Here is a 26,599-nt window from a genome sequence, read left to right on the forward strand (position 1 = left end):
GTTTATGTCAACAAAGTGTAAACAGCGGTTGTGTCATGCCAGAAAAATCTAGTTTAGCAACATAATTCAATGTAATTCTTCTGATTCACAGTGGGATGTTCGATAGATGGAGAATAGAATCAATAATTAAGCTAAAGCCTGTTTTATAACATTGTTCGAGTGTTTGATTGACTCCTCTGAAGTTTTGAGTTGACGAACATCCTGGATCTGGCTTTTGCTTATTTAACTTTTATTTATTTATTTACTTTTGACCGTCACAATGTCTACCCCTTTAAAACATTCATCACATATTGTTCCAAAATGTCTGTTTTTGTTTGTTTTAGAATATCAAAAAAGAAATTAACAATGAGACAAAGGGTGTGCACTTTTTACCTTATGTCAGTATTTTCTCATTTGTGTGCCGTTTTGATTCTTGGGCGAACGCTTGCTTGTTTCCTGCTTTTGCAGCTTGATTATTTTGCCAAGAAACACAAAACCTCGGTGTCGTATTTAGTTGTTACGTATTTACCCGTCTCATCTCGACGGTTTCCCACGATGCACTGTGACTTGTCTGTAGTGAGATACAATTGCCTTTTGAGTTTCTCTCCAAAGAGGTGTGCAACGTGACTACAAATCTAGTGTTCTACGCATTGATCTAGAATCTGGGCTCCAGTGTAGTACAGTAGTCAGCAGCACATAGTTACCTGGAAACCCACGTCCCATCTTACTACAATATGCAAAGGGGTCGTGCCATATTAGCCTTCTTTTAACTTAAGACTTGCTATTGTCCCACAGTAAAATATATATTTTGTTTATTTAAAACAGTAAACTGTACAAAAAACCTATACTATACTGTTTATGAGCGGTTCTATAATAAACACTACAACATACAACATATGCTAAATGCAACATATGCTAAATAAACCACCAGGAGATGCTGACATTAGATTATATTTACTGGAATAATTTAATTTACTATATAAAACACCATGTAGCGTGTTTTACCCTTTTTGGGTTTTTTATTTTTCCCCTGTAAAGCTGCTTTGGAACAATGCAAATTGTGAAAAGTTGAATTGAACTATAGTACAGTATACTACAGTTTTTCCATTTATTGTTGAACACTAGGTTATAGTACTACAAGTATGATATCTACAGTTTACTATTGTCCATAATGTAGTGTACAGTAACATGTCTTTATGTAGGGTGGCTACATTTTTGTTACATTTCTAATTGTTATAACATATTTATAACAGAGTAGACGCTTCTTATGCAGAAAGACAACGTATATAAGAAAGACAACGTATATAAAACACGTCCCTTATTAATGGCTTAATACTACTTTATAACAGTAATATAATATTAATATTTAAAAAACCAAAATAACAACTCTACTAACAATCGCACGCTGGCATGCTCTTACGCACTCACCGTGTACGTCGTCACATCGATCAGCCAATCACAGGCTTGATCTCAGCCCTGCCCCAAGGTTGCGTCATACATATTAACCCGGCGACCCCGGACAGCATCTCAGACTTACCGGCACGAGCACAAAACGAGACAAGAGAAGAAACAAGAGTGAAAATAAGAGAAACGACCGAGAATTCAAAAGAAAGTTACCTCAAGATATCAGAATGAGTTCGTGAAAGACACCTGAGGGCATCTGCTCTTGGTCTCTGTTCAGGCTACTCCCTCGGCGAAGTTGTGTTTATTTACTTTTTAACTAAGTTGTTTGTTTTTGGACCGCGTGTTTTATTTGTAACATTTTGCGCCGAAGAAACTCGAGAAGAACTCGGTTTGATCCGAAGTCAAAGCGCCTCGAGACGTCACCGCAGTTTCCGATAGAGCGCGATGGAGGACGGAAAGGTAAGTTAACTAAATAAAAAAAACATTTTAGTTTTCAGTCAAAATGCAACACTGTGTGAGGACGTCAAACATACAGTTGTGTTTTTAGTGCTTTGTGTTGGCACGTGCTTAGATAAGCGTTCTTCTCTGTCAGGTTAGCCGCATAGCTTCACGGGATCACACTTCGAGCCACAGAAAGTTGACGAACTAGTTGTGTGACGACCAAATCAAACTCGTAACAGATGTTGAGAGTCGTCTTAAGATCGAGATCACATCCGGGTGTTACAGTTTCTCTGGTGATGGTGATTTTCCTCTTCACTCGGGCACTCGTCACCTAGTGAGCACCCTTACCGTGGTGTACGTGCTCACTTAAAGATATCCTTTCTTTCCTTACTTCCTTACTTTTTTATTTCTAGTGATGATGATTTTCCTCTTCACTCGGGTACTCGTCAAAAACCTAGTGAGCTCCCTAATCGAGGTGTACGTGCCCACTTAAAGCTGTCTGTCTGTCTGTCTGTCTATCTATCATCTATCCATCCATCCCGTCCATCTCGTAAAAAAACCTAGTGAGCTCCCTAATCGTGGTGTACGTGCTCACTTAAAGCTGTCTGTCTGTCTGTCCATCCAGTCTTTTTTCTTTCTTTCTTTCCTTCCTTCCTTCTTTTTTTCATTTCAGTGCTTCGTTTTATTTATTATTTATTTTATGTTTAAAATATTACAAAGAAATATGATTTCGTGTTTTCTATCTTTCTTGATTTCCTTTTTTTCAAACATGAACATTTACTACAATACATTTCTGTCGTGACTATAATAAAGGCCTGTTTACCTTGTAGACATCATATAATGTGCAAATAAGTGAATACTTGACAGACGTATGAAAAAAAAACCTATACCAACCTTCTTCTCTGAACAGGTAGTGTTGTGGCTTTTGTTGAAACTAGTAACTTTGTATTAGCACCTAATGTACTATCATGTCGCTTATTGCTACCCGAACTCTTTGTAAGTCGCTTTGGATAAAAGCGTCTGCTAAATGTAAATGTAAGTGCTATCTAACTAGGTATTTTACTGCCAGAACCCTGATGTACGTGACTGTTTACGTTCAAATGCATGTATACATTATTTGTGTGGCATTTTATTGTCTCAGGATTAAGATCACATTAAAATGGATGATTTGCACGTTGTTGAGAAACTCTGTCTGTCTGGCCCTATCCAAACTAGTGACTAATACTGAGCAGAAGAAGACTCGTACATACGTGACTTGTAGACTGTTATCCATGGCTAACCTAACCAAAGATGTGATAGATGAAGTGCAACCCTTAATTAAACGACAATAAAGATTAAACAGGACTGAACAGGTTAAGACAAGTGTCTTTATAATAAGGATGTTTCTGTTCATATTTGAAATACATTTTTTTTTAACTTTAGGACTTGACGTGTCTTCACATTAAGAAAAGATTCGGTTCATTCAGTTCTTTGTGTTATGTTTAATTTGAGTTTTCAGTAGATGTGCTGGGAATGAAGGACCTTTTCCTTAGGGGAATGAGCGCCACAGCTGGCTTTTCAACACCACCCCGCAACAAAGGTCACGTTCTTCTTGACCTGTTCCCAGCACACTGCCTAGTGTTTTGAATGCTCTTCGCTTAACTCATTCCTGGTCGTGTGCCGCATAATAGGGAATCGACGTGGATACACAATACTCGGTGTTAAGCCTTGCGCTTAAGCTTTTCATACCAAACCAGCTTTTGAAATTAAACAACTGGTTCGTGAGATGGCGTTTTTTTTGTGCAGGGAAGGTTTTGATATAATATTTTGCAATACAAATAAAATAATGCTTGGATATTTACAAACCGACTTCACCACAACGCTTGTTGATGTGAATATCTATGAATAATGACAGTGAATAGATTAAAATGCATCTCTTCTGTGAATGTGGATGTGCTCCGTTACTGAATACAGCCTTGGCGTTAAAATAATAGTTAATATTATTATTGCTAATACCCTAAATTCAACTTTATAAATGACGGCCGACACAAAACGACGACTGTAAACTCAAGTAAGCGGCAGGTGTACAGTTAACCTGTGCTATATCAAATAGAAATAACACGGTTAAGCATAAAAAATGAATTCGTGAGGAAGCTTACATTTTGATCTTTAGATGCAACCTGCTTTTAATGCAGACTGTCAGAAGACTGGAAACAGTTTTGATTTCTTAGGACAGACGGCCTTTATTTCCGTCCTTGCATGACCGCGTATGAGTGTGTATATTCCTTTTACTGTCATTCTTCAGCCTAATGAGCATTAATAAGGGATTTCTTTCAGATTTTGGATTAGTGGAATACAAAGTACCATTACATAAAATCAAGGGCGATTTGGGCTTGGGCTGTAATTGTTAGAACAAAACTTTTAATAGGGAGGGAAAAATCAGCTTAGGATCATTTACCGTAGGTTACATAATAATGTTTGCAATATTGTCGCAATGCAATGAAATATTGTAGCAACAGCCGCGTTAGTGTGAGTGTCGTAAAAAATAAAACAGTTTGTGCCGTGCACGATGCGCTTAAAGTAAACATTGTAATTGAATTGTGAGCTTGGTTACGTCTTACCAAGACATTAGTTACAAAGTATGAAACTAGCAGCTTGGAATAGATGCATGAAAAGAGAAAGAAAACATGACGATGGCATCACACTTCGATAAAGTGTGTGTGTGAGATAGACAGAGACATCTTTGTCTGTTTGGCATCTGCACAAAACACAATTATTTGGCACTTTCCAGTGACTTTTAACTAATTAGTCTCAAAGTCATGTTTAGTGGAGGTCATTTATACCATTTATGTGTTTCATCAAACTGGAAAACCAAAACGTGTACAGACTGGTCCACAATAAATGTTCTTGCCTTCATTTGGAAGAGGATTGGTTTTTACGTTAAATTACAGTTTGTCTGCTGTTTTGTTATTAAATACAATGACATCAACACATTTTTTTCAAGTGTACTTCCAGTTCCCAAATTACAATTGGGGCCTTTTAATATTAGTTAATTACTGAGAGTGGTTTCAACCATAACTTTTTCTTGTGAACTTAAATACAAAGAATGATAAAAGCGTTTTGATTGTATTTACAAATTCTTAATGTTGGTTGAATAGACGAGGAAGCAAATTGGTCATATACTAACATGCTATGAATGCAGTTCTGGGTAAATGCTTGACATTCTAAAAACAGGATGGTGTTCTTCCGTGCCGTCGCTTGGCTTTTCTTACCTTGGCTTTTCTGAGTAAAGATGTCAAAACATTGTTTTCCTTCTTTTTGCGTAGGGGCAGAACTTGATACACTCATGCAAGAGTAAGGAAGTTGTTTTGTTTATCCAATCGAAGATGCAGTTCCTCACATCAGTGGTTTTTATTGAAGTTAATGAGGCAATTTTCACAATTACAGTGTTGCTTTTGTTAAAGTGGTAATGTCTAGTTTAAATGTTATTGCAATGCACTATTATGGTTTGCATTGAGTATGAACAACTAACAAGAGGCCTCAAACGCACACACACGGAACACTTGGCGTAAGCTTTTATGCACTAGGGCCCTATGCAGCGTGGATATCGTCTCAAATGTGTTGTCTAGGGGTCTAAAAACAAAAGCAAGCTCTGAGCTTTGCCTTGAATAATAGCCAGGTTTATTTGCATGCTAGTTTGGTTGTGACGTCCATTTCAAAACAAAAATGCTAGTAAACATGGTGTGTATAGGCATTGCAATATAAAAATATCGATATTTGACTGTTTAGTGTATAAGAAGTGAGACATTGTTTCTACTTTAAGCTTATCGTTAGAAATCAATGAACGTCTTCTGTTTGTACGAATGTTGTCTGTCTCTATGTCAACTGCAGGTATGTGATGTGAGCAGAAGGGCGTGTCTGTTTACGACCTGCATGTATTCGGAGAGAAACTAGAAGTTTCCTTTTATTTAGATGTAGAATGATGTTATTATAAATGGTGCAGTTGTCTAACCGGCCCCAATACGTGCACACTGTATTCCATTCATTTATATTGTTTTGTGAACAAGTATGTGGAATCATGACAATGTTCGTGTCTTCTTGGGTGTTATAATAAGCCAGGCATTTGGAAAAGGAATGTTTCATAACCCTGCTGCCCTGGAGTAAGACGAGTCAAAAACTTCCATATTTAGATAGTTTCCAAATCCTTCATCTCTCTTAAAGAGATACAAACCCCTCTCCGCTCCCGAGCTGCGTTTGCTATCAAAGCCTATGTTTCTTTCAACCGCAGGAAGGATGTAGTTAACTTCTTAGGGAAGTTGGTTGGGACAAAGCTTCTGTCTTAGGACCTTTGCATATGTGAGATTATAAACGCCGTTCTTATCACATTTTTTAAAGAGGTTCGGTAGTAGTGAACGTATGTCGAAATAGTCTTTGTCCTTAGACAGACATCCCAAGGGCTTGGCTTGTGTGTATATGTGGCATCCTGTTGCAGGGCTGGTTCGACTGCCCAGCCGTGACCTCATCGAAATGCAATTCTCTTCCTGTATAGAGGTAGCGAAGGTGTGTCCTTTCCCACCCCTTTTAGCTTTTGGCGTGCCGTGTAAAGTTGAAGCGTGTCTGTGTTTGTGTGGATGAAAGGCAGGATACAAACATCCCAAGCCGGTGGTCATTTGTTTATAGCGGAGGAGCACCACCGCCTAAAAATGTTCAAACTGAAGAGCTGTTTACAGTCTTATGGAGCATGCTAATGTCTTGCTCTAATAAGAGTTTAATAAAAACATAGAAAGTCTAAAGTCCTTTAACAACATTTGTTGAGCCCTCCAAATTCTTTGGCCAGAATAAATAGCAAATTGTGTAAGTAAGAGAAAAGTAGGGCAGAGTATGTAGAGTAAACTTTACCTAAGGAGTGCTTGAAGCAAGTGACGCAAGTACTTTCATTACATTTCATTAATTTTAAAGCTGTCAAACACTCCAATTATGTTGATAAAGTCAAATGTAAACCAACGTTTTTTTCAACATGGCGTCGGTCAGCATGTTTTAAAGCAGCCGCTGTCTTAATAGGTGGGTGACTTCACGGCGTGTGGAGTAAATGTCCATCTCTTTATACGATTCAATTTGAGATAACGGGAGCTAGATGCTGCCGTCTGGGTTTGTGCAATCCTTTTCTATTTCATTAACCCACTAGTCATTTTTGGCTAGCAATGGGTTCACACCAAATGCGAATTAAGCATTTTGCACGAGTATATTACATACAAAGTCAGTGCAAAGACACGTACAGACGCAAACGTGCGGCAGGGGTTGCAAATGACACAAACCGGGTGGCGCGATTGCCGCGAAACGTGCATCAATATCGTTTTCCAAAGATTGAAATTATTTGTCGTTTCGCGTAACAGGCGTGAAAATTATGAACTTTTCCTGCGAACCATAAAGGGCCGTGGAACGCGATGGTTCGCGTTTGGCGTGAACCCAGCATAAGTCCTTCATCCACTTGCATCTGTCTTTAACAAGTTACATTTCTAACTCAGTGTTTCCACAGACAAACCTGTGAGTTCATTTTATATGTATGTATAAGGAATGTATGACAAGGGCACACAATAGTTCAATCAAATGAGCTTTCAGTTTATTATGGGTTGTAATGAGGAAATATTTAAGTATTTTTCAAGAACTTCCCTGTGTGGTACTGAATCATTTCAACCAAACCTGAGAAAATGCAGTCTCTTACTGAAGGGTAATCATTTCTATTGTATTGTATAATTTCTATTGTCCTTCTAGGACGGGGGTGATGCTGGAAATAGGAACAATAGGAATAGTGGCTACCCCATATGTATTAATCGCATTTTATTACCTTCAACATTAAAAATGCTGTGACATTACAGTCTTATGAAGCTGTTTATCAGTTAAATGATTCTTCTGTATAAAGTTGCATGAAATACAATTATATGAGTAAACAAACAAAATTGTATTCTGAAGTCAGAGACATTGAAAAGGCACATTTACACCCAGCCCGCCGATCCTTAAAAGTACAGATGTTCTCGTGCCAACACCATAGCTTTAGGCAGAATTTGATATGTCATTGCTGTTTTGTTTTTGCAATGAGAAAGATTGATGAACTTTCAGTACGTTCTGTTGTGTTACTAAAAATATCTCGCTGAACTCCATTATATTGTTCTCTCAACAGCAGCTGACCCTTCCTCTGATGCTGGCCGTTGGGACAGCTGTGATCGGATCTCTGCAATTCGGCTACAACACGGGTGTCATCAATGCCCCGCAAAAGGTGAGCACAGAGAACACGCACATCAATAGCTCCTGAAAACCAAACCCTTATAGATGTCACAAAAACAGCATTACAGTCTATATTACCTAAAGATCCCTTCACAAATTGTGAACAATGTTGGTGCAAAGCATTTTATGCTCTTTACTGACCAGCTTCTTGTCCCAGTCGTCCTTAAACCTCTGACATTATCAAAACCCTCCTCTCCTCACCCCCCTATTCATAATAATGCACTACTGCAGCTGTCCGAGCCCTGTTTGACAGTGGACACACACGTACACAAAGATAACAAATGCTGCATGTTTAATTCCAGGAAGATAACCGGGGAGTTTCAGTCCTTTATCTACATATTATAAGTCAATTAGGACAGAAGCATCTGCTCACCTGCTTAGGCTGTGTCTGTTTTACATTCAACACATTCTCAGTTCAGGTCATTTTACACACTGCACAGCCTGTTCAGTTGAGCACGCTGGGGCAAGGGGCCAGCTCTTGGTTGTGTGAAAGAAGCTTTTCTAACGTCAGGATCGAGAGTGTGTTTCTTTCGCCCGTGTTCCCCTTCCTGCCTCGAGAGCTGGAGAATTAGACTCGTCAAACCGTCCAGACAGACAGTAGAGGTGTTCGCATGCTTCTCTATGTAAAAGACTAAATCAGCACGGCTACAATTCGGTTTTGCTGCTTTAAGTGATCCGTGCAAAAGTCAAGGGTGCGAGGCCAAAAATGAGTGTGTGTGTGTTTGACCTAGCTTGCTCTATAAATAATCACAGTGATAAGATTACTGGATCCTCGAGAAGCTGGTAACTAAAGACTAGTGTCTTTGAACGGTGTCTTTGAAATTAATTATGTGAATTTTTATGTGTATCAACTTTCGCACACCGTGTGCATAAAAACTGTGTTGTGTAAGTGGTTTGTATATTAAGAGATTTAACTCTTCAGGCACATAACTTGCCTGATAATTTGGTGATGCTGAAGGGCTTTCGGCATACCGCAGGTGTCAGGCAGCTGAGAGAGAGAGAGAGAGAGAGAGAGAGAGAGAGAGAGAGAGAGAGACAGCTTGTGTGTGTTCATCAGAAAGAGAGAGAGAGAGAGAGAGAGAGAGAGAGAGAGAGAGAGAGAGAGAGAGAGAGAGAGTTGTCACAGAAGACTGGTATTGTCAATGCATCATATAGAAGGCTTGTAAATTGTAGCTTGGATGTCAGCAGGTGACTGACATTTGATAGGGAGAATTTGATAGGGAGAGAGAGAGAGTACACTCCCTTAAAGTGACAAGTTCTTCGGGTTACGGACGCTCTTGTGTTTTCAAACACAAGCATGTCACGTAGCAAAGAGCGACCGTGGAAAGGTGACTCCCTATGGGTCTCATTTTTCATCACAAACCTTACACCGGTCAGTGAGCCACCTACTGGACAAAACCGTAATACACCAGACACTTTACTAAAGCATAAGAAACAAAAACAGAAAATGTCAGCATTCGCTTCTTAGAGGGGAATTCAAATCAGAGACCTCAAGAACTGAGCTCAGATTGGTCAAAATATCGAAGATCTCAACATGAACTCATCAAATTACCCAAATGCAGATGATATTACCTGTACAATTTAGAATATTTATTTTCATGTGTGTGAACAATTGTCTTATTTGTTTCTGTTGTTTTTAAGAATTTTAAGGAGAAACATCTTTCTACTTAAATGAACCACGATTGAGAACTGACTATCCACCATTGTTGATACGTTAATGTAATGTTGCGACTGTATGTGTGTGTTTTAGATCATTGAGACATTCTACAATGAAACCTGGTTAGAGCGATATAAAGAGCCCATCTCTAAAAGCTCCATGACCACTTTGTGGTCCCTGTCTGTGGCCATCTTCTCTGTTGGCGGCATTATCGGATCCTTCTCCGTTGGGCTGTTTGTGAACCGCTTCGGAAGGTGAAAACATTACCAGTTTATAAAATAACACGATACAGTTTCGATGTTTTCTATTTTTCTCATTTGTCTCTCTCTGTCTTTCTTATTTTAGGCGGAACTCCATGTTCATGGCAAATGTCCTCGCTTTTATAGCCGCAGCTTTCATGGGCTTTTCGAAGATGACCTTCTCTTACGAGATGCTCATTATCGGACGGTTCGTGGTGGGTCTTTATTCCGGTCTGACCACTGGTTTTGTGCCCATGTACGTTGGTGAGGTGGCACCCACAGCACTCAGAGGAGCCCTGGGCACCCTTCATCAGCTGGGCATTGTCGTGGGCATCCTCATGGCACAGGTACACTTTACTGATCCCTCTAAAGCAAATGACATTGTCTCATCTGAGTTTTGTATTTATAGTCATTATGTTTCCAATGGTGTAGATCTTCGGTTTGGAGAGCATCATGGGTAACGCCACCATGTGGCCGTTCCTCCTGGGCTTTACCTTCATCCCAGCCCTTCTGCAGTGCTGCCTCCTGCCCTTCTGCCCAGAGAGCCCTCGATTCTTACTCATCAATCGCAACGAGGAAAATAAAGCCAAATCAGGTAAGCACACAATCCCAGGTCGGTCAACCAGGTTCATAGACCCTGCAGTAAATAACTCAGAACAACTGCTGTATCTCGTGTGTACGCAGTGATGAAAAAGCTGCGCGGGACGTCTGACGTGAGCACAGACATGCAGGAGATGAAGGAGGAGAGCAGACAGATGATGAGAGAGAAGAAGGTGACCATCCTGGAGCTCTTCCGCTCTCCGCTGTACCGGCAGCCCATCTTCATAGCCATCATGCTGCAGCTGTCCCAGCAGCTGTCCGGAATCAACGCCGTGAGTGCTTCACATTTCTCTTGTAATGTCTCAGCATGACGAGAAAGGAAGTTTCGTTGACCCGGGATTTGTGTTTACATGGATTTGCAGGTGTTCTACTACTCTACAGCGATCTTTGAGAAAGCGAATGTGAAGCAGCCCGTGTACGCCACTATTGGTGCTGGAGTGGTCAACACCGCTTTCACCGTAGTATCGGTGAGTAACACGCTTATGAACATACTGATGTGTAAATTCACAGTTTCTTGTCAGTCGTGTATTAATTGATCAATATTTGATAATGTCTTTTGCAGCTGTTTGTGGTGGAGAGGGCGGGCCGCAGGTCTCTACACCTCTTGGGACTCTTGGGAATGGCTGGATCTGCTATACTGATGACCATCGCTCTCGCCCTTCTGGTAGGCAAATGCGACCACACAGTCTAATGTGATACTTAATAAGGTCGTGTAAATATTTATTTAAGGTTTTAAAATACAGTTTGGGTTCAATCACTTTTGTAGGACCAGCTGGAGTGGATGTCCTACGTGTGCATTGTAGCCATCTTCGCGTTTGTGGCGTTCTTTGAGATCGGGCCGGGCCCAATCCCGTGGTTCATCGTGGCCGAACTGTTCAGTCAAGGCCCGAGACCCTCTGCGTTTGCTGTTGCCGGATTCTCCAACTGGACGGCTAACTTCATCGTGGGCATGTGCTTCCAGTATGTGCAGGTAAGAGCACAAGATTTCTTTTACAGAATATGTAAATTATCAAAAATCTTGGAATTAGCAAATTAAACGTTTCTCTTTCTCTCTCTCTCTCGCTCGCCATAACAGGAGGTGTGCGGGCCGTACGTGTTCGTCATCTTCACCGTGTTGTTACTTGGCTTCTTCGTCTTCACCTTCTTCAAAGTTCCAGAAACCAAGGGACGGACGTTCGACGAAATCTCCTCCGGCTTTCGCCAGACAATGGCGGGCGCAGAGAAACACTCACCTGAAGAACTCAACAGCCTCGGAGCGGACTCTCAACTTTAAGCCAAGCCATTGGCTGTCAATCAAACATTTCCCCCTCCCCGGTCGCACACACCTCTTAGTTCCCCACAGCTGATTATGAGACGATGCGCACAAGACGTGAGTTTGAGCGACGGAGTAAGAGTTTCGTGTCCAGCCTGTGTCATATTTGCATCAGATCCTCTTGGCTGCTGGGTTTAAATATTTCTTTACCATTACTTCTGCTGTGCCGTGGACGATTTTGCTCTTTTGACGTTAGAAATCGACCGACGGTGAATTAACTCCTGTTGTTTTGTGTAACGATTCAATTTTGTATCACTGCTGTTGTCAATCTTCACTCGAGCGCTGTTGCTTTGCTAAACAACCAGAAGAGGCTCTGTTACCGCTCGAATGCATGACATGCGTATCTATGATGTCACCAGTCTGCACAGCTAGACTGATTTTTACACATTGTAGTGTAATCCCCCATGTATCGGTTTTGTTTATGAGATATTTTTAATCACATCTTTTAAGTGTATTTATATTTTTTTAACAAATCGAGTTGCTTTGACTTTGAATTACACTCTATGAGCTGATGAATAGATCATTTCTTATCAAATATGTAGTTTTATTTAGTTACGTAGCCAAACACCACAAAGAATTTTAAGCAGACGGTTCGCTCAAAGATGAAAACAGTTTTCTATGAACTAATCCTTTAATAAAAGACCAGTCACTTTATAATGCACAATAGAGTATATATATTCTTAATCTGTTCTCAGAAAGTATTAGTGCAAGTTCAACAAAATGTCAATCAAACACCCATAAATACTCCTGGAATGTCACGTTCATGATGTCAGATCAGCTCAAGACAGCTTTACTTCCACATCTACACCGGGTCAGAGGTTTTCATGCATGCTTTTTGCACAGTCTCACCTAACAGATTGTCCAGCTAGAAAACACTTTTAAAGCGACCAAATGCACAGAATTCAGTGGCGTGATAGTGTACCGTACAGCCTTCCTGTTGCTGCTTTGCCATAGACGAGGTGTAAAATGAGACCGGTGATCCCAGTGTGTTTTTTAGTGAAACAATCTGCTGTCAAACATGCTCGGACAGTTTGGCCTGTGCCTTGGCATTTTTCTATCTCGTAGGATTCTAAGGGTAGTTTCACATTTTAAACAAAATATGCGTTTAGATTATTAAGACAAGTTTGTGCAAATATTTTAAACTCTCCTGCTATGAAACGCTTCATTGATCAACTTTTATAGACTCTATAGACTCTGATGTCATTGATGTCCGGTCCTGTTAGTTCACACCTTGTATGTGATTTTGTCCAGGCGTATCGTGCGAATGCAAATATTGAATGAGGTTTGTGCAGGTTAACCCGGTTTTAAATCAGATGTGTTTTTACACAACCCCTCCTAGGTAGTATTTACCCCCCACAGCATTCCATATGGGGACATACGTTTGTGTATCTGGTTGTAAACTTGCGTTCACATTATAATGACAAGAGTTGTGCACGTTCACGTTAAATCTTCAAATTGAGCATGTGTATTGCTACGAACACTCAAAGAAACACTGTTCGTTTAGGGGGTTTCAATCGCAGTTGTTGCTGTAAATAGTGAATGTACAATAGATTGAGAGAGTTTTCTGTACAAGAACTAGTAGTTTTAAAGTGTGATTATTTTGTTGTTGTTTCCCTGTTTTTATAATGTACACTTTCCTCTTTTCTTTAATGCACTATCATGGTAGTCAATACTGTAAGACAATGTAAACACCATGCTGTCTTTTTGTTTACCATACTGTATTTATTAGATGATCTAATTTATTTAGTTTATTTGCTTTATTTTCCACTGTTTATGGAAATAAACTGTTACAAAAACAGTTGTTTGTGTTGTGTAGTGTTTCTGAGTTTTATGAATCTGTGTGTTGTCGGATCATCTTGTCCTCATTTCACACTCGAACCATCTGTACGTATAAGACCAACACAGTTCTCCAGTCAGTTATAGATTGTTGGAACGTGATTTGACCTGCCAGCAGTAGGAATGACTTTCAGCAGTTTGTAGGAGAGTTTTCGACAGGCCTCTGAAAATCAAGCACCTTACTTTAATAATCTAACTGATGAATTGAAAAATACACTGACAATTAACACCAATAATACACTCCTCGCAACCACAATTATTCAATCTCCATTTTGTTGCATCATAAGAGACAATGAAATGTATTTATTTAAAGTGACCAAATAATGAAACCATACTGTTTGTGTAACATTCAGATTTCACGCAATAGCCACATTCAGCTTGCATTACAGTAGGTGCCATTTTAAATGCATTTAAATTATTTCTCATACAAAATATATCAAACACGGCCGACAACGTAATGTAAACTTTGCCAACAAGCTTGCAAGCTCCATTAAGATGCATGAAATGTGTGGAAGAATAGCAATATAAATGCACAAACAAACATGTATACCTTCAATGAACATTTCCAGTATACATTCAAGAATCGAATTGTCTTATTATTAAGCACATATACATACAAAAGACAAGCGATATATTATGCGATAAAGAGCACTTTGGTTTTAAACCCAAATCCTGAGTTACACTCCGGTCCTTCTGCCCTGCAGAGGAGATAACACATCATCTGACAGTTCTAGTACTCATGACTCTCTGTAACGTCTTTGAAGAGTGGGAACACAATGACTGCTTAAAGAAACGTCATCATCATGTAAAGTCAAAGTTCACCCTGCCATCATTTATTCGCCCTTGTGTCGTTCAAAAACCACTCAAAAAAGAAAACTTCTTTAAGAAATGTCTCATGAGGGCGAGTAAATAATGAGAGTTTTCATTTTGAGGTGAACTATCTAAACTATTGTAATGTTATATCACGAGGTATACGGTCACGTGTAACGTTTATTACAAAATATACTTTGGAAGATTCAGCAAGTTTATAGTTGAACGAGCAAATCAATCCAGAAACACTGCTTAAAATAAATCTAAATACAGAAGAAAGCTTAGTCCTCCATTCAGTCAAAACCAATTTACACATTTTATTATCATATCCTTCATAAAAACTGAAATATTATTAGGTCTTTATTTTAAATTATTGCCTAAAACTAAAAATACATCTTCAATATAAGAAATGTGAGGAATGCAAACAAACCCATATTAGTACACATTTAAGTATAATCATGTCTGTGTGCGTTTTTTGGTAATGGTACATTAGGAAGCTGTCTGTCTGTCTGTCTGCGAATTCAGTGCACTTTTTTTATGCGTACTTGACTTTTGCATAGAGTAAACTAGAATGATTTGCGTTCTCAGCCGAGCGAAGGCTCCCCGTGCACTCTGAAGCGATACACGCAAGTGTACTCCAGATGACCCCAGTTACTTAATATTCTCAACTCCACCACGCTGTAGATGTCTGATGATTCCTACAGGAAGGAGAACGAAAAGACACATTTTAGAACCCGACTGACACACTTCTTAACGTTTGACTTCCTGTGTGCTGTGGACGTACAGGAAGCTTGAAGGTCTGGATGGGCTCTCCGTCCTGGTCGTACATGAACGTGGCGAGCTGCTTTCCGTCTTCGTTCTCTTCAGACATACCCTACACGTGCAAGATCATCAACATCAGATTTAAAGACGCAACAGTCTACAACAAGATGAAATGCGGAATAGGGACTCACGTAAACGGCGAAATCCTTCAGCGCGCTGTCGATGCGTCCCGTTGGAGAGAGAACTTTGGGGAGGTGTTCGAGTGACACGTGGGTGATTCTTATCGGGTAGGACAGCGAGATCACCAGGAAACCCTGCTGGCCTCGGAACGCCCAACACTTGCCGGGATACAGCTCTGGCTAAATCGCAAACAGACAGGTTTAGAAAACTCAATCTGATGAAACGCATGCGGTCGGTCTTGGCAGTGTCCGTGTGTTTTTTTGAGCGAGTTACCTGTATAACCGTGCGAGGGCTTTCAGATTGATACCAGAGGGGTATGCCGAATAAACTCAGACACGCAGATCTCATCTTATATGTCTCTGAGCAACGTGTGTTTATGACGCTGGCACCTACAACACAAGCTCACTGTTAGCTTATCAAGGTCATTTATTATATTTTTATTTGACACATTCTTTTTTTTTAAATGACATAATCCCATAATATAAATTTAAAGCGATGTACTACACATTCAACGATAAACACCAAAAACATATTTAAAAAAATGACTACCAGAAGATTCCAAAGCATAGTCCGCCATTCCGATACCATCTGCTCTATACAGTTGAATTGCCCTGTTGACGATTCCTTTCACATCCTGTTACAAAAGAAATACGTACTAAAGTAAACTATTAAAGATTTCAACTTGATGATGTATCTGGTAATATCTATGACATTAGAGCGTTTACATTGTGTAGACATTATCAAGTAGACTAAAGGCCTCAGACCTCTATAGTGACAGCTCCGGCTCCTTCTTGTTCAAGCGTCTCTCCCACAGTCCTCCACGTGTCTCGGGCGCTCTCCTTGTCAAGCTTTAGTTTGTCTAATATTTGTTTCTCCAGATCCTCCAGCGCCCTCTGCAGCTCAGGTCGGAACACTACAGTTGATCCTGGGTCCTTCAAATGTTTTACCAGCCACTCGGAGAGCTCTGCCTTCAGCTAGCAAGGAAATGACATCATGATTTTGAGTTTGGCCTATATTCCACCAGTATTCTTTACCAAAGGGTAAAGAGACTTCTCACTAACATTGATGTTAAGAGCATCTTGAGCATCGACTCTTTCCTTGAGGAGGTTGGAGTCATACTGCAGGTTTGTGACGCTTGACTTCAGGTCCGAAATGTGCTGCACATGCTCGGTCTCAACACTGTGGGCAGGGGTGTCGAAATGTGATATTTGTGTCAGAAACATGCAAATAATGTCAAACAGAACGTCCAAATGAAAAAGGTACCTTTTGATTTGATCTTTCATAAACCTCATATCAGTCTGCAGCATCTAGGAAACACAAACACACAAGCTGTAGTTAAGAAAACAACACGATTTCCTGTTTTGTTCTTTGTTGCTGTGACAGTAAAAACATAACTGGAGGAGGGAAACAAAAACAAAATGTGGTAATGTGTGTAAATATACTGAGATGAAAACTGTCAAATGTAGCTTTCTCACCTCAGATCTGACCTTCTGGCGTTCACTCTCCAGCTTAAGCACTTCAATGTCTCTCTGAGAGAAAAACAAATTGTGATTTGAGAGTTGTTGCACGCCCTCCCATTTACAGAGGTACAGAAATGTCTCATATCCTTAGATCTGAATTACGCACCATCAGGTTGGCCCCTGTCAGATATAAGCTGCTGATCTGATCCTTCAAGTCAGACAGGCTGGCAAATTGATGGAAATTGTCCTAAAGATCAAAAAAGCGTGTGCTGTGAGTTTGTGCACGTATCACTAAACTAATAATAAAAACAAGAGTAAGAAACAATATCTAAAAATAAGACTCACATGAACTTCTGCTCTTACGGGTTCATCTGTGCGTTTAACAGGTGGAGTCCTAGAAACAACCTCACGCGGACGAGCAGAAATAGCAAACGGGGACCAGTACCATATTCCTACATAGCACAGAAGTTTATGTAAGAAAACAAAACAAATTTCCAGCATTATTTTTCTACAGCCGCAGAAAATATTTAGAGACCATTTCAGAGTTTTTCTGATTTTAAAGTCCCAGTGAAATTAAAAACTACAATGTCTATTTTTACATGAAATATTGCAGCTTTTATTGAAAAAAGTTTATCAATATGGTTCATTCTTTTATTTAATTCTGTGCCCTCGTATTCTGCAGTTAAAATCTGAAAATGCACTTCCTTCCTGTAATGACTATCCATCTTAAATGACGTATGTTAGACCGCTTGGGCGGAGCATCCGTTAACTCCTCCCCTTCAACTGTCAGTCTGCTGCCAGTTCCTTTTCAAAACGCAATTGCAACGTCCGGTTCACAGGGGACTTTTATGTAAAATTATAATTCTTGTTTCCTTTTGTGAACTACTAACAATATTCTTCCAAAACTTCAAAAGAATATATGGTTACTTTTTACATTTATATGCATAAAATGAAAACTAGAGAAACCGGTCTTTCACATTGCCGTTAGATGACTTTACGTCACTCCTGAGGTTTGATTTTGTTGAAATTCAACAGACACTGGACTGAAATGGCCACAATACATCTAGAAATAATGATTTGAAATTAAAAATCCACGGCTGTATGTCGCTACAGGTTCATTTACGCACCAAATATGAGGAAGATGAGGAGGAGAAAGAGCACAGCTGCCTTTTTTATATCTGAAGTGCATCTATAAAGAAAGAGAGAGTAAATTACAATTACATCCCACTCACATCCTTATAAATATATATTTACACACACAGAGCACTGTACCTGCTGAGCAGAAACACATTGATCATGGACACACGAGAGGAGAAGCTGTACCACGTGCTGCCCATCCACCAGTACAACATAACTAACGCTTGAGCTGAAACAAACACGCAAACATGTGACCTCATGCGATATACTGCAGCAGAATAACACCAACTGTTTGATAAAGGTTTAATACCTGGAGATCGAAACACGTCCCACATGCTAAACTCGGATTCAGACGCAGACTGGGCAGAACCTGGAACAAAGCAGAGCTATAATTCTAATCATTCTAAGCAAAAGAAAATACTCTATAAATGTATCAATAAAAACCTGTATTGGGGCTTGAGGTGATGGGTTTGTCATAATGCTCCTCAGCTGAGGAATATCCAGAGGAAAACCCTTGAACGGCAAACGTCCTTCCTGAAAAACAGCAATTGAGAAGAATTCAAGCAACACAGCGTTTAAACTTTCAGCGCTTACGAAAAGCACTCTTGGCTCCGTTTAACACATCAAGGCCAAGTCCATCAGTACTGACCGTTCTCGCTCTCACTGGCCATGAGGTCAGCGCGCTGCCCGCTCAGCATCTGACCCACGCTGCTGGCACGACTGGAGCTGCGGGACACGCTGCCTGCGCTCCTGCGACTGCTCTTCTTCTTAAAGATCCTACAGGAGAGACACAGGGTTGTGTCATGTTCATTATGTTAAGAAAAAACAACAATGTATTTGCAAAAATGCACACACACACTCACCTGACGGGACTCTCTTTGTAAGAGACGTGGCCGGTGGATCCTGTGGAGCTTGTGCTGGCAGCATCATCGTCAAGTAAGGACGTCCCTTTGGACACTAACCTTGAGCTTCTCCTGGACATCTCTACAGGGATATGAAAATCATTTCATATACATCTCATGTGTATCTCATTAAAATAAAAATGATTTGATTTACAGCTCTCCTCCACGTTTGACGGAATGTGACAATAAAACATGATGAGAAAAATAAACACACAGATCAACCCGCATCGAATCCCGAGCGGAAGGAGAAGCTCAGAAATAAAAGAGCTGTGGCAGACTCGGCGTTCACAACCAGAACACCTCAACAACCAACAACCAACACAATAACAACAAAATGTTAAAACTACAATGAGTTTAAAAAATAAAAAGCACAGCCTGAAGCCGATCTCTGTCTAATTCTTAATCTGAACCTGCAGGCTCATCCTGAGCAGCATGACGGGGCTTTTAGCTGAAGATTACCTGAAAGAGAACAGAGGACACGTCGAGACAATCTCCCAACCAGAACCTAAACTATCCACCTTCTCCACTCCCTCTCTGACCGATTACTTCACAAAGGTTCCACAACATTCTGTGCTCCTATTGACCTTTTGTTCGAACACAGTACAATACAGAACAATACAGTACTCACGGTGTGATGAAACAGCCTGTTCTTTATTCCCAACAGATCCTTAATCCTGAAACAGCTAATACTCTCAAACAGCATTAAACATCAGACCCGCCCGCGCACTCACAATACTGGAGGTCAAACACTAAACTGAGAAAGTAATAGTTCACCTAAAAAAATAAAATCCTTCAACATTTATTCGCCCTCATGTTTTTCCAAACCTTTATGACTTTCTTTCTCCTCCAGAGCTCAAGAGAAGATACTCTGAAGAACGACGGTCACCAAACAAACACTGAACCCCATTGACTTACATTTACATTTAGTCATTTAGCAGACGCTTTTATCCAAAGAGTTCGGGGAGCAATAAGCGACATGTCATACAAAGAGCGATAGTACAACAGGTGCTAATACAAAGTTACTAGTTTTCCACTAGACTTCCATTGTATGGACACAAAACCGCCGAGACATTTATAGAAATGTCTTCTTTTGTGTTTCACAGAATAAACAAATTGACTTTTTATCTGGAGAGGTGTTTTCAGTACAGACCAACAATGTCCATTAAATAAATCGTTCTTTTCTTTAGTTTACATTTCTATTATATTAAATCTACCCCTTTGGGTTCTTTACAAAAACTACAATTTTGCGTACTTCTATTTCTTGGCGCCAAGTAAACTAGTTAAACTAAAAACAAACACACACAGAGTTATAAAGTAAGTTATAATGCTCACACCTTCTCTATTCTCTTATTCGTCCCGGTTTCAACCGCAGAACAAGTCTTTCAAGGCAGGATGGGGTACTTTTGCTTCTCTTTTATGAAGATCACTGACACATACGTCATTAATATGAACACATTTCAGAATAACAGTGAACCTTTCAAAAGTATGGAGTGATACAAATGTATCTTCTTTTGTCACGTAAAAACTCGAAATACATCAACACGTTACATTGTTGCATTTTCAGTGTGGTCACCTTTTTGACTAAGTTAGAATTTGCATTAAAGTGTTCTTGTCATGTTTACGAAGGTTTTTAACGCTGGACACGTGCTGGCAGCTTTTCTTCAGCATCCATGAGATATTTAACAAAATGTTAGATGTTAAATAAGGAAAAACAGACAAACACTTCCGTCAAGACTCTAAACTTTAAAACAGACATGAACATCCATTTTGAATGTATTTCCTGGACTGACTGCCTACAGTTGTCGCTCATATACACGTTTTGTTGCAGCGCATCTCTTAAACGGAAAGAAACGCTCTCTCAGCATCATTTCTTCTTCAAGGCGAGCTTGTGACGCTCCATCGCATAAACACGCAACCAGGCGACGGTCGTTTCAAACTATAGTCGTGTAAGAAGTTTTCACACCCGCTCGTGGTCGTCTCACCTTCTCAGCGGGTCTCTGAAAACATTCAGCCTGTCAAATCGTCAGGGCAGAGGCGAACCGCTCATCCGAGACCGCTTCACAGTAACGGGACGCCGATGGAAACCTCACGTACGAATCACCCTCAAACGACGTCGTGGAAACTTGAATTACGCGAGTTATAACGCACTCGATGGCGGTAAGACGAGATGCTTGAGGACGGAAGAGTTCACGTTATCAGGAAGGGTCTCTTTGACAGTTGTCGGCGACGTGGCTCCGCCCCTCGTCGACGCGTCGGGTTGTTTAGGGTGACGCCGCCACGCCATCTAGTTACGCACGAGATCGAGACGCATGCGCCCCCCATGCTGTTCTTTCTAAACTGTGTTCAGGTTTAAATTAATAACTGACATTCGACTACTTATAACAGGCACATGAACTCTATGGAGAAAGTATTGAAGTACACCCTTATAATTATTCGACAATATATTAGCCAAATTAAAGCTTGACAATCGTGAGTTTCTATGACTATTAATCAACTTTCGTGTTAAACTTCCGAGATCGTAACTCTAGCTGTACAGATGCTAAACTATTGAAATCGGTGAGACATATAAACGCAGTTCTTTTTATTGGGAAACCCCCCGTTCACTCGTATGTGTTTCTGTCGTGGCCGGTCGTGCCCGGTCCAACATGGCGGCCCCGTCGACGTGATGCCGCAACTGGCTCAATGCGTCTAGTGGACCAATCGAGGGGTCTACACGTCGAAAATAGCATTTCAACATACTACGATTGGGGACAAACATTAATGGTAAATTCGAATACTACATAGGGCGGTGTATATGTGTGTGTGCGTGTGCGTATATGTATATATATATATACATATATAGTATTATTGAACATTTACTTTTACAGTACAAAAGTGAAAGGTCATATAGGCCATACAGAAAAGCCAAAGGTTCAGGGACTGATACATAATACATCACAATGGAATTCAAAGACGAAACATAAAGTGATAATAGATAATAATAATAATAATAAAGGGAGCAAAGTAAAATAAATAAAACACTCAAAACAATTTGCATTCATTCAAAGTTTTAGCAGCCTTTTTGTTACAAGATGTAGATAAGGATCTAATATAAATCTTAACATCTTGAAGTGATAAAAATTGGGGGAATTTTCATAACTTTACATTTGTGGATACAATTATTATTAAGTTGCAAAGAAAAAATATATTTTCATATCGCTTCTCAAAAATGAAAAACCCCAATAAAATCGAGCTCAAAGTCTTCACATAGTTTACAATGAACTGGCAAATGTCTTGCCGAAGTTTTCTTGTATGATCACAATGCCAAAAAAGGTCTCTGGTTGTGAATCACAGAAAGTACAAATTGTGTCTATACTTCATTTAAATTTTGAAACCATGAAAGTTTTGACAGGATAACATCGATTAATAAGATTAAAAGAAATCTCTTCGGCCTTTCGTTGAGTATAACACACGGCCGTACTTTGTCTGTTTACGTCATTTTGGTTGTAAGGTTGTTTTTGAGCTGTGGTCTAAACCATCCAATTGGTTTGCTGGTCTGGTCACCCAGTTAGGCCAAACTGGTGATTAGCAAGTACCACAAAACTACCAAGAGAAACGACACGCTTGGCAGACGAGATTACCAGAAGAAAATGTTCATTTTAAATCTTAAGAAGATCGAGTCAAACTCACCTCTAGTCAAGCAGTTGAATTTACGCAGACGCGGCGACCGTGAGAGGTATGTACGAACATTCATGAGTAAATAAACAACATTTTAAACATCGCAAAGAAACAAATACGTTACGTAACTGTAAACATGAGGACATGGCAAAATAAAACATGCTTTGTATAAATAACAACGCCACGTAAACAATATTTATGACCATTAAACGCATTCGTGATATAATTGAGGTGTATCATGAGGTTTCTCTTTTATTGGTAGGTTTTGGTCTGTTTTTCATTTGTCCTGTTTGTTTACAACTTTTTCAAAATTTTTAAAAGGAATTTTTGAGTGGTATGTAACTTTTGTGATGCACAAGAGGGCGCCATTGGTCTTTCTTAAGAACATTAGGCATTAAACACAGAACTGTAACCAGATGTTTTCAGGTATTATCAAATTATTTTAAATGACAGCCTGTCCAGTGCTAACATTTATTTGCTTTTTTTACTTGTTCTCCAAGTTTTCTCATTCTAAGAGCTCTGAATAGAGTGTATTGGACTCTGTAGTTTCAATAAATCTGTATCAGTTTTATTCAAATTGGAAAGATGATTTCAACAAACAGACCTTTAACAAAAACTTTGTTATTTTGCCAAATACGCTTTAGCACAGACCAGCAAAAGCCCCACTATTATTAAAACGTATGCTTCACATCCAAAAGCCCATTTTGCTTTGACTTTGAAAACAAAACCTTTGTGTTGTTAATAGCAGATCTATCAAAGCAACAAGCCGTCTAGGAGAATTGAAAGAATGTATGAAATGTCACACTCGTCTCTCAGAGGTACGAATGAAGATGTAGTTTAAACTGAGCTCACCTTCAATAGTTCACCCTCTACTTTTGCATTTCCAACCTATTCTAATTTCTGAACGTGCTTTATTATCACCTATTCTGTTAATATCCTCGCTGTTGTTAGAGCAGAGAGGGTTTGATTGGATTAAAAATGTGATTGCACTAAAGTGCAAGTTGAGTCATCAATACATCTCGGTCCGTTTTCCCCAGACAGAAAGCTTTGCTCGAGGTCAGAAAGCGCTAAATGATGTCCAACTTCATCATAACTCGAAACGCACTTTAACACTCGCGCGAGCCACAATCAGCTTAAAGGTCATTTTGAATGAAAAGCAGGTGATGAATGCGAGGGGAAAGTGATTTCCCAAAATTTGATCTTCAGTGCCATTTTGCTGTTGCCAAGGAAACCGTGTAGTGTGTACGTGTGTGTATAGAATGTATTTCAATGAAAGGCTTTTAAGTCAAGACTGATCAAGTGTGTCTCACACCCACAGACACACACGTGCATACGATGAAACAAACCTCACGAGTTCTTCGATCTGAGTTACACTCGGGTTAAAACTAAATGGATAGATATTTTTCTTCTGTCTCAATCTGCTAGGCGATTATTTACAAGCCAGTACTGATGAAACAGTTTTTCAATTGCACGTGTAAGGCGATATTTTGTGTCTAAGAAGACATAATGGGGGTTTATGGAAGATTGCTCCCACCTGCGTGATTCTTGAGACCTTGAGTTACTGTGAAAACGACATTTATATATTCAGTTTAGATGTTTTAATTTTGATCTGTTTTCAATTTGAAACAAAATATGTTTTTTTTTCTAAACGAATGTTCTTTCTGGGCTCAGCAATCCACAAAATGTATTGTTGATGAACAGCGTTATGAATTAAGTTTTGTTTAGAGGAATAGAGACAGTCCTGCGTGTTAGTTTGCGTGTCTTAAACCTGCATGTATTTTTTGGACAAGACAAACACACATGTGCCTATTGATGCCTATGACAAGAGAAATGCAAATACATTCCAGCCAGACCGATATACTATACGTTATCCTTGAGTCTTGTTTATGGATTTTGTACGTCCTGCGACACAAATGATGCATTAAAGCAGCGGTAGACAGCTCGGCACAGTTGCAGAGTAGATGAACGGACATTAGACGGATCAACAGAAGCCTTTCTGAATGACAGAATAGCTTCTGATGGAGAGCGAGAGAAAAATAATTGTGAATGCAAAACAGAGATAAACAAGTATGCAGGGAAAAAGGAACAATAGAAAAGAGAGATTAATTATTCATTAACACTGCAGACCTGGCACAGACCTAGTCCCTGCGGGGGGTTGTAGTATGGAAATGCTGTGCCGAACTGTCATGTTTGTTTTATATCACACGCTATACAAAAACCCAAAGTGCACTAGGATTAGTAGGATTTGAGCTTTTGAACAATACTCGGAGGACCGCTTGTTCATAGTGAAGCTTCTCTACTTCTCTTGTTCCTACTCTTCCACTTTAGATGAATACCTGGCTTAAATGTATCCAAATGTTTTCATACAGAGGCAATATATGGAATCGTCTTCTAAGGTTTTGCTGAAGCTTTTTTATGTTCGGATAAATCCAAAAGGGATCTATTTTGTCCTCCGTTACATACTAATGATGATACTGCTGCCCTGTCTGGAAATGTTTGTGAACAGAATTTTCAACAGTGATAATGTCAAATCTGACTTTCGTTTGATGTAAGTAAACTTGCAGCTCTTTATTTACAGTCAGTTATGTAGTCATGTTTTTAGAATTGAAAAGGTGTTTGATTTATTCTGATTCAGTCATTTGTGGACATTTATAGAATTGAAGCATCTGTCAGTGTACACACGATTGCAAGACTGGGTGAAAGCTTTTGTATGTATTGCACTTTTATTTGAAGAGTACAGTTCTTGCATTTTTATCATTTATGGTGATGGCACTTTACAAGAAGGTTGTTTTTGTTCAAATTAGTACATGCATTAGCTAACAGGAACTAACAATGAGGGATAGTGTATCAGCGTTTATTAATATTATTTAAAGTCCCCCTAAACCGGAAGTTGCAAACATTTTTACTTCCGTATTTAGACGCACTTCTGAGTGAAATGGAATTAGAAAATTGTGGGCGTGGCTTTCGTCTTTCTCTGCGATTGGATGTATAAAAACCGTCTTTGGATTTTGAATGAATTGGCAGCAGACTGACATTTGAAGGGGAGGAGTTAACTTTGCTCCGCCCAAACCGTCTAAAATACGTCAATAGGACGGAAGAGCTTTTTAGATTTTAATTTAAGATTACGAGGGCACAGGAATTTTAAAAATAAAATGACCCATATTAATAATCTATTTCCAATGAACGCTGCACAATTTCGATATATGTATAAATAATGTTGTTCATGTTAGTTTTATTGTGCAATAATAATATTTGATTATGAAAATGTGTTATTAAACGCTGAAATGAACAGTATTTTGGGGTTCGTTTGTTCTATGTATACAATTCAATGAAAGATATTTGAAAGAATGTTAGCAGTTCTGGAGCGTCATTTACTTACCCATGTGACTCCAAATACCTTTCTTTGTGTTCAACCGAACAAAGACATTTATACAGATCTGGAACAACTTGAGGGGGAGTTATTGATGACAGAATATTCCTTTTGGGGTGAACTAACCCTATAAGTAATGCATTAACTAATGTAAAAAAGTACAACCTTATTGTTACAGACTACAATGCATCCTCTTTATTATTGCACTCCGATGCTGTGCGACTGAGGGTCATTACCTCTACTAGAGCTTTCCATTGTCCCAATTATCTCATTTTGAAATAAAGTAGGCTTTTATGTTCCAGTAGTGCATTCTGGGTAACAGTATAAAGTGTCTTCTCTACAGAACACACACACGAATCATGAGTGCTGCTTTCTGATAAACATCCTGCTCCATTTGTGTAAGAAATCGGGAAAACATTAGAACACCAAGACGGATGACAGATAGCACCTCTTTAGCATTACGTGAAAATGAAGAATGGTTTCTCTACTATAATCGAAAACTAGTTAAACCATGGTTGATGTTTGTAAGGGTTTATTCACCGAATGTTCACAGTGCTCCCCATGAATCTCCCTTTTGATCTATTCTCTCTAG

The 26,599-nt window shown here is 39.5% G+C and overlaps 3 protein-coding genes across 9 annotated transcripts in view; 2 read left to right on the forward strand and 1 right to left on the reverse strand.

The window, feature by feature from the left end:
• The first annotated feature begins 1,473 nt into the window (after positions 1 to 1,473).
• Positions 1,474 to 13,691, forward strand: slc2a1b (solute carrier family 2 member 1b). The gene is made up of 10 exons (XM_079459705.1): positions 1,474 to 1,842; positions 7,982 to 8,077; positions 9,836 to 9,996; positions 10,088 to 10,328; positions 10,414 to 10,576; positions 10,666 to 10,853; positions 10,944 to 11,048; positions 11,144 to 11,245; positions 11,348 to 11,551; positions 11,657 to 13,691. The coding sequence occupies exons 1-10, from the start codon at positions 1,828 to 1,830 to the stop codon at positions 11,852 to 11,854; spliced, it is 1,473 nt and encodes a 490-aa protein (XP_079315831.1). The 5' UTR covers positions 1,474 to 1,827; the 3' UTR covers positions 11,855 to 13,691.
• On the reverse strand, positions 13,604 to 22,935 carry sun2 (Sad1 and UNC84 domain containing 2). 4 transcript variants are annotated; one of them, XM_079459702.1, is made up of 18 exons: positions 19,609 to 19,746; positions 18,942 to 19,062; positions 18,728 to 18,855; positions 18,523 to 18,612; positions 18,389 to 18,448; positions 18,214 to 18,307; positions 18,069 to 18,130; positions 17,287 to 17,393; positions 17,108 to 17,188; positions 16,957 to 17,010; positions 16,745 to 16,788; positions 16,543 to 16,660; positions 16,246 to 16,455; positions 16,031 to 16,115; positions 15,755 to 15,870; positions 15,493 to 15,660; positions 15,324 to 15,413; positions 13,604 to 15,237 (listed from the first exon to the last, which is right to left on the reverse strand). In XM_079459702.1, the coding sequence occupies exons 2-18, from the start codon at positions 19,058 to 19,060 to the stop codon at positions 15,124 to 15,126; spliced, it is 1,740 nt and encodes a 579-aa protein (XP_079315828.1). In that variant the 5' UTR covers positions 19,061 to 19,062; positions 19,609 to 19,746; the 3' UTR covers positions 13,604 to 15,123. The 4 variants fall into 4 exon arrangements, with proteins under 4 accessions (XP_079315828.1, XP_079315825.1, XP_079315826.1 ...); XM_079459699.1 differs by lacking the exon at positions 19,609 to 19,746 and adding an exon at positions 22,650 to 22,935 and having other exon boundaries at positions 13,899 to 15,237; XM_079459700.1 differs by lacking the exon at positions 19,609 to 19,746 and adding an exon at positions 20,963 to 21,289 and having other exon boundaries at positions 13,899 to 15,237.
• rap1gapb (RAP1 GTPase activating protein b) overlaps positions 22,452 to 26,599 on the forward strand; it is a 60,911-nt gene continuing 56,763 nt past the window's right edge. The window contains exon 1 of one of the 4 annotated variants that reach the window (XM_079459694.1): positions 22,452 to 22,695. In XM_079459694.1, coding sequence (XP_079315820.1) covers positions 22,610 to 22,695 — 86 coding nt within the window. In that variant the 5' untranslated portion in view covers positions 22,452 to 22,609. The remainder of the gene's footprint in view (positions 22,696 to 26,599) is intronic. The other 3 variants (XM_079459696.1, XM_079459693.1, XM_079459695.1) reach the window with 3 other exon arrangements.

This window comes from Barbatula barbatula (assembly GCF_947034865.1).
Source record: "Barbatula barbatula genome assembly, chromosome: 7".
NCBI classification, from domain to species: domain Eukaryota; kingdom Metazoa; phylum Chordata; class Actinopteri; order Cypriniformes; family Nemacheilidae; genus Barbatula; species Barbatula barbatula.

Excerpts from the sequence above, each read along its gene's own strand:
- slc2a1b (XM_079459705.1), top strand. Across the intron at positions 9,997-10,087 it reads TTTGTGAACCGCTTCGGAAG|GCGGAACTCCATGTTCATGG; the intron begins GTGAAAACATTA and ends TTCTTATTTTAG. Across the intron at positions 11,246-11,347 it reads CCATCGCTCTCGCCCTTCTG|GACCAGCTGGAGTGGATGTC; the intron begins GTAGGCAAATGC and ends TCACTTTTGTAG.
- sun2 (XM_079459699.1), bottom strand. The coding sequence starts at position 22,713 with ATGAATGTTCGTACATACCTCTCACGGTCGCCGCGTCTGCGTAAATTC. Across the intron at positions 16,456-16,542 it reads AAGATGCTCTTAACATCAAT|CTGAAGGCAGAGCTCTCCGA; the intron begins GTTAGTGAGAAG and ends TTTCCTTGCTAG. Across the intron at positions 15,414-15,492 it reads TGAAGGATTTCGCCGTTTAC|GGTATGTCTGAAGAGAACGA; the intron begins GTGAGTCCCTAT and ends TTGCACGTGTAG.